Source organism: Sceloporus undulatus, chromosome 11 (assembly GCF_019175285.1).
Source record: "Sceloporus undulatus isolate JIND9_A2432 ecotype Alabama chromosome 11, SceUnd_v1.1, whole genome shotgun sequence".
Lineage (NCBI taxonomy): Eukaryota > Metazoa > Chordata > Lepidosauria > Squamata > Phrynosomatidae > Sceloporus > Sceloporus undulatus.
Window position 1 is genome coordinate 7,289,871 of NC_056532.1, and position 11,557 is coordinate 7,301,427.

General features: G+C 46.9%; 2 protein-coding genes across 9 annotated transcripts in view; one reads left to right on the top strand and one right to left on the bottom strand.

The window, feature by feature from the left end:
• SHPK (sedoheptulokinase) overlaps window positions 1-11,557 on the bottom strand; it is a 938,822-nt gene that overhangs the window by 226,329 nt on the left and 700,936 nt on the right. The gene's annotated exons all lie outside the window — the stretch shown is intronic.
• ULK2 (unc-51 like autophagy activating kinase 2) overlaps window positions 1-11,557 on the top strand; it is a 40,037-nt gene that overhangs the window by 14,200 nt on the left and 14,280 nt on the right. For all 8 annotated transcript variants that reach the window (XM_042442345.1, XM_042442349.1, XM_042442351.1 and 5 more), the window contains exons 4-12: window positions 3,082-3,114; window positions 4,371-4,407; window positions 4,565-4,738; window positions 5,519-5,592; window positions 6,018-6,119; window positions 6,750-6,808; window positions 6,972-7,054; window positions 10,802-10,852; window positions 11,285-11,373. In XM_042442345.1, the coding sequence (XP_042298279.1) occupies window positions 3,082-3,114; window positions 4,371-4,407; window positions 4,565-4,738; window positions 5,519-5,592; window positions 6,018-6,119; window positions 6,750-6,808; window positions 6,972-7,054; window positions 10,802-10,852; window positions 11,285-11,373 (702 nt within the window). The remainder of the gene's footprint in view (window positions 1-3,081; window positions 3,115-4,370; window positions 4,408-4,564; window positions 4,739-5,518; window positions 5,593-6,017; window positions 6,120-6,749; window positions 6,809-6,971; window positions 7,055-10,801; window positions 10,853-11,284; window positions 11,374-11,557) is intronic.

Genomic DNA, 11,557 nt, shown 5'->3' on the forward strand with positions numbered 1-11,557 from the left:
AATCTAAGTAAGATCATTTCGGCGATGACCTGCCGTCATTTGAACTCTATATCATTAAATATCGCTCAGGTTCGTCTGTGCCATAGCATTTCTGATTTCTAGGTATGGATGCCAGACAGTGAAGAAAGCTGCCACAAAGAGAATCAACTACTTCCTCAGGCACTAGTTTATGGTTACAGCATATAGTGGCACATACTACTAGTTCTGGTCTTAGAATTTTGTGGATTCCTATTTCTCATATGCAGGGGCCGGTGTAATGGTTTGGACTAGGATTTGGACCAAAGTTTGAATCCTCAGCCGTAGATCAGACTTGTCCAGAGTCAGTCAAGCCAAGGAAACCCTAGGAGAGGCTTGCCACAAGCCAGAATTGACTTGAACGCACGTGAAAGCAGCAACATATCCAAAGAAATATTGCACCTGTACAAGCAGTGCCCATCTTCTTTGCACAAAGGAAGGCTGTTTGCATTTAAGTGTTCGGCTCCAGATTTCCTAAATGGCCTGTCTCCTGGAAGATGCATCGAAGGCAGCTGTGAATGGGTTGAATCAGATACGAAAAAGAGGCACTGAGAGAGCGCATGACTCCCCTGAGGGCTTGGTTGGGGAATCAGCTCTTCCTCTCAACATTAATATAAATCACCAGTATAAGGAGAGAGAGAATGTGTGTGACTTGAAGGGCTGTGTGCCTCTCTAGCCTCCTTCCTCGCTGATTTAAAGGGCTGCTTTTCAATGCGTTCTGAGCAAGCAGAGCAACCATGGGGATCCTGTCCCTTTCGGCAATATCTGTTTTTCATGCGCCGCCCTGGGAAGCAGGAGACAGCTTTCCGTTGGATCCCTGCAGACTTTCCTAGACGTTGCTGCTTTGCAGTGTAAACAACTCGGCCGTGCTGCCAACTGAGGACAAGGAAAGAGTCTATGCTGGTTGAAATCCTTCCAGTAACCCTCACCTTCTATCGAGTTGGCTGAGATCGGTACTATATTTGCACACATTGGCTATGATGTGTTCTTTCGTTCGCGTATGGAGTGGCATTGGCCCACGGACCACCATTTTGAGCATAATCCACTACGAAAGCCTTTCAAGCCTAGAGCAGGGTATAAACGTGAACAACTGCAGTGGGCCCTCCGCATTTGCCGGAGCTAAAGGACCCTGGACCCCCTTGAAAGAGGAAAAGCCGCTAATAAAAAAGCACTATTCTTTTTAACCTGCAGGAACACCTGTCTATGAATCTCTAGGTCCTCCAGCGCAACTCTGTGGCCAACATCCACCAGAGGTTGACTATAGGATTCTGCTGGAGGACCTACAAGTGCTTAGAGAAGTGTTCTCTCTAGGAATATTAGGTCCTCCAGCATAACGCCTGGCAAAAGCTGGCCATAGAGTTGCACTGGAGGACCTAGAGATTTCTAGAAAGAACATATTAATCGAATCCACAAAAGTCAGCGCCGCAAATGTGGAGGGCCAAGTGTATGCGCTTTAAAGTCACCTTTCCAGCAAAGAGATGCTTGTTTTAGCCTGCCACCGCCTAGGAAGGAAAGTTGGGGCAGGAGGGAGACAGAATATCTCCCATATCTTGAGGCACGTTGGATGGGAAGGGAGACACTTTGAGCACCATTCAAAATACCTGGCAGGCTGAAGACATTTGGAGCATCGCTGCTTTTTTATCAATAACCAAGTGCATCAATGACGCCGTCTGTTATGGCGTTTCCCTCCCTGTTTCTGCCCTGGAGCTTGGGATCGTTCTCACGTTCAGCTGGCGTAGTCGGCTCCTGCCCAGGCTGCTTTGGCCGGCCCGTGGCATGGCCCTGCCCTCTTTCTTCCTCTGCCGGATTGCCATCTGTTTTTAATAAAGGCGCGTCAAGCTCGGGGCCTTGTTCGAAATAGACTCCAGGGTTTTATATTCCCTTCTAGGGCTCAGCAGTCGCTAGTACGATCCGGAGCACTTATGTAAGCTGTTTTTCCTCTACTAAAGCCTTGTAATGTTAAAATTAGGCCCAGTTATCGAGGCCCTTTTGGGTGTTTATTTCTGTCGTGCGGCGGAGAAAGCTTCTTTGCGATAAATATGTGTTTGTGCGCTCCACCTGCAGACACACACTGAAATTGCCGACTCTTATTAATACTATTCTTTGCCTCATTTGTTTGTAGTCCGCATGGCAAACAGCTTCCACCTCCTTTAAAGGTGGGATAGAGAATCTGGCTTCTTTCCAGCCTTTGGACCATGGTTTTTGGCACGGTCAGTGGACGATAGGATTGCATAGTCTGAAAGAAGCCAAGTATACCTCTAGTGTGTGTGTTGCTTGCTTTGAATTGATAAGAGAATTGACTTTGAGGGAGATGGTCTCACAAGAAGGATCCCCACCACCATGCTTGATGTTGGCATCTCTGATGGCTTCTCTGTGAGGTTGATACACTGACATTTGGGCAAACTGGTACAGTTATGTCTGGTCTCCGGAAGGCTGGGCGCTGGCTTAGAGAGGGAGCTTTGTCTCTGGAGCGGTTGGCTCCTTCCTAGCAGGCCAAAGACTGGAGCGCAGGGAGTCAGCCGAGGACAAGCCCGCTGGGAAGATCTCAGCTGTGTCTCTGTCTCGGATTTCTGCCCGGCCACGAGGGCCTTCCATGTCCAGAGTGGCATCTGTGCCAGGCGGCATGGTTGGGCAGCTGGCGTCCCAGAGGGGTTGGGTTGACAGGGATTGCCGCTTTCAGGAAAGGCAAACTAATGGAAATTCAGTAGAGGATGTCAAGGAAATGGGTAAAAAAAACCATCAGCGGGATTGTGGTTAAGGCATATTTTGTGATGCAGCTGCAGTTCTAACAGCAGTTGGAGCAGAGATGCGGCATCACAATGTGGTGATGGATATATATGCTGTAATACATATTCAACCTCGATGGCATTTGTGGGGAAGGTGCATGGCAGGGTGTTGCTCACTCCTCTCCAGCTGTTTAGGAAAAGATGTCTGTCTTGGACCTGGAAAGGCCCTTGCACTAGTCAGTGCTGAAACTACTGAACTCGATGGACCAAGGGTTTGATCTCACGTAACGCTGTTTCCACCCTTTCTATTTAATGAGACGTTTCTCTGCTTGTTTTTCAGGAGCTGCCCAACTCTGTCTTTCTGGTAATGGAGGTATGTACAGTATTCCTTCTTCATAGCACTTGTTCCCATTTGTAGATTGTTGTAACCTTATAGAAAGGACTATGCCCTGGATGCTGCCTTTTGTGCATGCTGAAAAACCAGAAGTCACTACCGGTTTCCTCCCTAATGTGCAGGTACATCCCACAGCCGTTCAAAGGTAGCAGGGTTAAAGGCATATCCCAGACCCTCTGTGGGTGCCAGGTCCTCCTTTAGAAGGACAACTTAGCCAGCAATGGACTCCCAGTACCTGTCTTCTTGGCTCATAATAGGAGCTGCTTTGTTGCTACCAACACCTTGATTTGAGAGAGAGTATTATTTACTCGTATCTCTCAATCTGAGATCTGTAACAGAATAGGTAGAATATTCAGAAGCTGCAAGCCGTAGCCATAAAGCTTTCAAACTTCCAGGCAAAAATGAAGGGGGAAAGGACATTTTTAGATCTGGCCACTGGATGGAAATTCACAGCCGAGAAGACGTTGGGTGGAGTCTTCCTCCTCTCCTCTTCTAATCCTCAAATACACTTTGTTCCTGAGCGTTTCTCAGACAGCCGCTTTATAGATGTCCATTGGTTTTTCTTCCACGATAAGGAGCAACCCATTTTCTTCTCTCTTGTCTGTGACATGGCTGTTAAATCTACCGACGCTTAGCGAACAGGCTCCATGAATTATTGAGTCCCCTCATTCGGTGTACCTCCAATTCTTAAGCAAAATGTCCAAAGTTAATTGAGGTGTGAATAATTGAGAATGTGTTCAGAGCCGTTCAGGTGGCAAATACCTTTTTGATTCCCCCCGGAGAGTTAGGAAATCAAACATCCAAGCATATCTTTAACCCTGTGGATAAGCGGATCTTACCACCATCACCTCCTTGCGGGCATTTTCCTCCTCCTTGAACTTTGGGATCGTAGTCCTGGTGCTACCTTTGTATTCTTGTATATATTGAGTGAATTTATCCATGAAGCCTTGAGTCCATATTCCAGAGCAAGTGGGGATATGAACGCTGATTTAATCACGGTTAGCAAACCATTCCTGTACAGATAAGATGCTTGACCCTGGTTAGCTCAGAAAATGAAAAACGAAACAAGGTGTCTATAGACAAGAGGAGGGAGGAAAGAATCATGTCAGGATGATGGGTGCTCCTGTTCTCTTTAACATAACATTGCACTATGTAATGGCTGCCCTAGTGCAGGCAGACAAAGTATATAGACAACCAGCAAATCTGAAATCTGTTTTTTGCTTTCTCTTACGCAGTATTGCAATGGTGGTGATCTGGCTGATTACTTACAAGGTAATAAGTTGCTTATGGTTCTTGATACATGGCTGAAAATCTCTTTAAAAAGGGGGTGTCACAGGCATACTTTTGTTAACAAAGCCTCTGAAAGGCCAGAGAGACCTTTAGGGGCAGCCATAGCATTAGAACTGAGACATTTTCCTTCCTCCTTCAGCAAAAGGAACTCTCAGCGAAGACACCATCCGGGTCTTCTTGCAGCAGATTGCAGCCGCCATGCGCATCCTCCACAGCAAAGGGATCATCCACAGGGATCTCAAGCCTCAGAACATCCTCCTGTCGTATGCCAATCGCAGGAAGGCAAGCCTCAGCGGCATCCGCATCAAAATAGGTAAGTAATTCTGCGCACTAGCACAGAGATAATAGGCAAATAATGTAGGCCAAGCTTGTTGAATGCTGGCTTCTTGTTGTGACCAGATACTTTCCTGTAAAACAACAACCACAACAGCATTGTTTATTGACTATTCATAAACCGCAAGCCATGGCTTGTTGTTGGTTTGCAAATTCTGTTTGTTTTAAACCACAGTGTGCTGTGACATCGGAGCCCAGAATTGTGCCTTAACCTTGGCCTGTTTTCCCAACTGCCTGTTGTGAAACCAGAGCAGATTGAAGGGGTGAGATACAATCAGGCCAGAAATGGGGAAGACAAATCATGTGGTTTGTCTAGTTATTTGTGGGAAATTATATGGTTAAAGCATCCCGCTATGACTTAGCACAGGGTTGGGCCAGGTCTAGTCCTGCAGATGTGTTGGACTGCAGCTTCCATGAGCCTTAGCCAGCCTAGGCAGTGGCTAAGTGCTGGATTTTGTGGCCCAACAACATCTGTAGGTCTGTACTCTATCCACTCTTAGTTTGGCAAGGTGAGGGCTGGGTGTGCCAGCCTTCATTTCTAATTTCCAGCTTATTGTTATGTTTATCTGTTGTTCTCGCTGAATCCAAGCTGCTGATACTGCAGCCAGGAGGGATGGGGAGCCCTGTTTGTGGCATTTTCATTCTATGTGGTTCATGTACATCATGTCTCGCAGGTCAGGGGTTATGTTACATCTGTGTCTTGGGTTTTCTTCTAATTGGCAATTAAAGAGATAGGTGACTCTTGCTTCTCTTTAAACAGCTGACTTTGGCTTTGCACGCTATCTCCAGAGCAACATGATGGCAGCCACCCTCTGCGGTTCCCCTATGTATATGGTGAGTAATGGCTCATAAAGTTTTCACTGCTGTCGTCAGGCTTGAAGGCTGGAGTGCTGTTGATGCACTTTCCCCATAGTTAAGTACTGACAGTGAGGGAAGGCAGACACAATCCACCAGCTCCAAGGCACCGTGTTTCTCTGTTGCCCGTCTTTCTTTGTGCATCTCCTCCTCCCACCAGTGCCAACATAGTTAGGGTTATGTTGCGCCAACACACCAGTGTAAATGAGCATTTTCCCCACCAGCTTTTCTATTGTCTAGCTTTCATATCCATACACAGAAATCAGAGGTGTTATGGTTTGGGCGATCCTGATTTTGGCATTCAACAATCTTTGAACACTCTGTGAGATGTTCCTCCCCTTCTCCCCACAATATTTCATTAGTGCCCTCCTCTCTTCTGACCATTCACCCTTCATATTTTTCAGGCTCCTGAAGTGATCATGTCACAGCACTACGATGCTAAAGCTGATCTTTGGAGCATCGGAACGGTGATCTACCAGTGTCTGGTTGGAAAGCCGCCTTTTCAGGTATGGATGGTTGAGTTAAGGCTGTTATTCCACCCACAGATGAAGAATAGATTTATAAACTTCCACAGCAGCATATTCTGCGCAACGAGAATGTGTTCGGTTGTGAAGAACCCACACCTTAGCTGGGGAATAACTTTGAAGATGTATGCTGTTTCATTCCCTGCAAACTGTGGTTTGAAAACTGGGGAAATCATCTTGGAAACGTCTCTTCCGTTCTCCTCTGATATGATTTCCCCTTTCCCTTCTTAGCATTCACTGTGATTTTCCTGCTGCAGTTGTACTAGTAGCTGACTTTGGCTCCCTTTTAAAACAGAATTGAAACTGAGTTTGAAATGGTTTTGCAACCCATAGCTACAGGGAAACTTATATATATGTAACACAGTTTGCATTAGGAATAGAGAATTGCTTGTGTGGGGTACAGAAATTCTTATTTGAAGACATGCTTTCTTGATGCTTGAAGGAATCTGTTCTTAGTTTTCAGTACCTTTGGAAATCAGTGTTTGGATGAAGGGTTCTAAGAGTCAACATTCCCAAAACAGAGCTTTCCCCCCAAGGGTTCTGCTTGGGCTTAGGTGTGTATATCTTGTCAAGGTAGCTTTTGATAAACCACATTTTCCTTCCCTTTCACAGGCCAATAGTCCTCAAGATTTAAGGATGTTTTACGAAAAGAACAGGAATCTGATCCCCAGGTATGTGTACGCTGTGACATCTGAGAATCCAAACCTTGGGAGTTTATGAGAAAGGGCTGTAGATCATCTCAACAGACGTATTTGTTCTGTAGCCCGCCCTCCCTGCCTCTTTCTCTTCTTTCTTTTTAAGTCAAGTAACTGTTTCTTCCTCTTTTGTGTTCAGTGTCCCCAGGGAAACATCGGCATACTTGGCTGACCTGCTGTTGGGTTTGCTTCAGAGAAACCAGAAAGACAGAATGGACTTCGGTAAGTAAGAGATTTAAGAGATTCTCTTTGTGTAGGGATCCCTCTGCTATTTCCTTTTGCTTCTTTGCGTGAGCCAGTTTACATGTAAGGTTGGATGAGGCTTCATACCAAGGCCTTAGATCAGACTTTCCTCAGGCTGGCCCCTTCAAGATGTGTTGGACTACAACTCCTAAAATCCTTTGGCCACCTGCCATAGGCACTTTCTGAGCAATGTGGTGATGCCTTTCACAAGACTGGCTTGAAATGCAGGACAGTGCAGGCTTTGGAGTCGGACAGAACTCTTCTTCGGGGACCGCTGTTCAAAAGTGTCAACCTTTCCTTTTTCTTTTCAACTTGTTGTTGTTACAGTGCATCTATCCTAGGTTTTTCTTATCAAGTTTTACTCAGAGGAGGTTTACCATTGCCTCCCTCAAAATCTGTGAGAGAGTATGACTTGAGTCGCGATCCAGGTGACAGTTTTGTAAAACCAAGACGTTTGAGCCCAGATGTGTGTTTTGTACATTGGATCACCACCTTTATTGTCGTGGTTGTTCAGAATTGTTTTAGAAAATGGAAAAGGATTAGTGGAGAGGGAGGGAAGGTAGCAAAACACAATTGCTATACTTCTGGCTCAAACAAGGTTGTGTCCTTCTGGACTAGCAAACCCCCACCTCCCCAAAAGAAAAGGTGTGTTGTCAGGTTCTTCTTGTCATCAAAATCACGAAGGGAAGTGTCCTCATGGCAGACCGCTTCTCAATCTGTGGCTTCAATTTCGTAACTAGCAGCTGTTGGTAAGAACCACATGCCCTAAACTTCTGCATTTATGGGTCGCAGTTTTATCCTGCCTTTTGTCAGTGAGCCAAAGACTCATGGAAAATCTCACTGCTAAACGCACCAGATCCTGTCTGATTTTAGAAGCTAAGCAAGGTCAGCCTTGGTTAACACTTGATGGGAGACCATCAGGGAATCCCGGGAGCTATAGATTAGATTTCAAAGGAAGGGAATGGTGAAACCACATCTAAGTATTCCTTGCCTCAAAAAACCCTATGGATTTCATGGGGTCACCATAAGCCAACATGAAGGCACAGGCGCACATAGTGAACTCATAACAATTTTGGGGGCTTTTTGTCATGTTTTCTCACCATTTTGGCAGTTCTTCCAGGGCAAGGGAGGTTTTGCTGTCACCTGACAGTCCTAAACTGGGGTTCAAATCCAGTAGAGTCTGAAAGACCGTCCGCTTAGACTTCTTTGGGGATCTCCCTCCACACTGTGCCAAAAGAAAGCTGCTTCAGGGGAGTAGCAGTCGGTATAGTTAACCAATGACACTTCTGGTGAATGGGATGCTTTCATATCTGAGACTGGGTTCTTCAAAAATCGTGGATGAAATCCAGATTGATTCCTTGATGGCTGTTTGCTTCGTTTCGCCTTTCAACACACCAGCCGCCTACTAAAGAAAAAGGTTGGCGGCGGAGAGCGAAAGAACTGCCGAGTGGGCAGTTTCTCCTCTCGGCTTGTCGCTCTCTATCCTCAGCCCTTTGGGCCTGTGCCCAGAGAAAAGCAAGTCGCTGCAGCATTTCCGGTTATGGGAGCCGGGCGGTAAACAGCACGAGCCGCTTATATAATCCTGGGCTCCTTAGCAATAGAGTTGCACCCATGCAAGCGCACACATACACAAAAGAGCGGTGTGACAAGTGCGGAACCAGCTTCATACAACCTGTACGAGTCATTGTGTTTAATGATTAAAAAGGGAAGAAAACCCCCACACAGCCGGCGCAGAGTCACTCTGAAAATAGCGCATGGGACTATTAATAGCAGCATTTCATGTCGTAACGTCGAGCTTGGCCTCTGCGATGGTTGTCTGGGAAGGTTTCTAACATAACAGCCTTTCTGCCAACATAGGTTTTGATCGGTCGCGGACTCCTTGCTCAGTAGCTGCTTCCAAAGCTGGGCAGGATATAGAGAAAGAGCCCGTGAAAGACCAAGTTTTTGTGGCCAACTTGTAAAATTAAGCTTATAAAAATACCTTACATACTAAAAACAGCGCACCTGGTTGTCGATCACTTTACTTTGGGTCAGTTGGAAAGAAGGAGACAGAAGAAAGGACTGGACAAGGTTGTGATAAAGGTGGTGAGGATTGGACAATGCCTCTCCGCTGACCGTTGTGGACATTAATTGATAACTCAGGAGGAACCTCCATAGAGCTGGCGCAGGGTTCCAGTTGGCACCCTTCCCCCTTTATCTCTTCAGCCTCATAGCCACAGATAGACAGCATGTTCCAGGAGAGCAAAGCTTGTTGATCTGGACTGTAGCTGGGAGTTTTCCATCCCAGATAGCAGAACACCGTGTTCCCAAGCTGGGACACCCAAGTCTCTTGATCTTGGGCGCTAGACCTGTTCGTCTGCTGACTTAAAATGTCTCGGGGGCAGAGTTTGAGACCTGTGAACTCCCATGTGAGCGGCTGTTTGCTTTGAGTGTCAGCACACCTTGGTCCGAGCGCTGTTAATCATCGCCCCCCCCCCCCTCGGCTCTATCGGTGTTAGCTGAGCGCACAACATACACACAAACATGTCCGCAAAACATGTCCGCCCCCTTGTTCTTTGGCACCCAGATGTACTCACCCTTTGTGTTTCCCAATACAGTTGTGAGTCACCTTTTCTTCCTCCCCAAAAGAGACACCCCCCTTCTTTGCCATCTGCAAGGCCAGGGTTGAAAGGCTATCGTTGTTTGCATGAGAACAGCCTCTGTGGGAATTGTATTGGAAGCGTTCTGGAACATGGGGTTTGAAGCTGTCTGCGGAGTGTGATATCTCTCCCAAACTCTTCCTAGGTAGGTCAGCTTCGATTTGAAAAGGAAAACAGACTGGAGATGGAGAGGCATGCTTATATCCAAGGTTAGGTTCAAAGCAGAACAGATAGGATGTTGGCCAGGCCATCCCAGCACGTTTTGCTGCCTGACGTCAAGGACAAGGTGGCCCCCTCTCCGTGCCACATGCAAAAGCAAGAAGGGGCTGGAAATTCAGTAATGGGGCAGGATCTTCCATCATATCTAAGGGGAGCAGGGTGGCCCAGGCATCCCACATGGCTCTGCCCTCTGAAAGGGAGAATTGGGGATGATGGGACCACCCCAGGCAGCTTCACTGTGCTTAATAGCAGAGCTGTCCATATTGGAAACACATGTATCAGGGTGCTGTTTTAATCCATGCACACCCCATTGGACCTTCTCACCACCAGCTTGAACAGCTGCCAAAGGCTTGTGTCCCCCCACAACATCTGGGTTGTGTGAGTTTGGCTGCAAATGCAACTGATAAGAGAAACCTCCAGGATGCAGCAACCGTTGGTTCTTGCAGTAGCCCATGCTGGCTGGTCTTTTCTGTGAGCTGTAGTCCAGAACGGTTGTTTTTCCAGACTCTTGTAATAGCCATGTCCAGATTTGGGGCCAAGCAAGGAATGCCACCTGATCGCTTTGGCATTTTTCCCTGCGAAGAGAGCATTTTATTTAATATCATCGGCGGGCGAAATGGGTTCTTAAGTACCTGTCTCGGCTTCCTCCGTTTTACTCCGTCTTGGAGTGATGGACGGCGTTTTCCTTTCCAAACGGAAATAGCGATGCGCCCCTTTGGATGGGCTTTTTAATCTTTCATAAGCTCTTCTAGGCACTGGTTGGGAAGGGTATTGATTTGTGTGGGCATGTGGGCAACCTGGCAGCCGCCCCATCCTCTCCCTTTCTGAGGCTAATCCGTTTTTGCGGTCTCCTTTCTCTCTCTTGCAGAAGCCTTCTTCAACCACCCGTTCCTGGATCAGGTTTCGATGGTCAAAAAATGTAAGTTGGGATTCAGTTCTCTCTGGCTTGCCTTTATCCACCTTCCTGGACAGAAAGCAGCATGTCATTTTTCAGAGGCCCTGCATGGTTCTGGTCTATTTTCCAGCCCCATATACAATACACTTAATAGTTCTGATTGTGTTGTCCTTTTCCAACATTGATCGGGTCCAGTTGTTTCTGAAAATCTTTTCTCTGCAGTATTGTACTCTTCTAATTGTGGAAGGGTTTTACTCAGAGCATGGAAATGTTTCCTTTTGGGTGGGTTTGGACAACTCACAGAATCCCTGCGAGTTCTTCCAAAAGGAGACCTTTCCAAGCTTTGGCGTGGCTTCTCAGAAGTTTCTTTCCCAGTTTTAATGACAGATGTTTGAAGATGTTGACTCCTCACAATCCAGCTTATCCTTATATCGTTTCCACCCCATCTCTCCCCAGCTTGCCCCGTGCCCGTGCCAGCATACACCGGCTCAGTGTCTGGCAGCTCCTGTGGTAGTTCTCCCTCCTGCCGGTTTGCTTCTCCCCCAGTAAGTTCCATTCTGATTTCTCCATACCTTGCAAGGGAGGCCTGGGAGGGTCGATGTGTTTAATATCCAAGGCAGACGGCATTAACTCACCCCCGGATCCAGAAGTCTCCATCTCTTATGACCTGTCCTTGCTCCTTCCAGCTCATTTTTTACCGATTTAGCCAAATACACAGTGCCATATGTA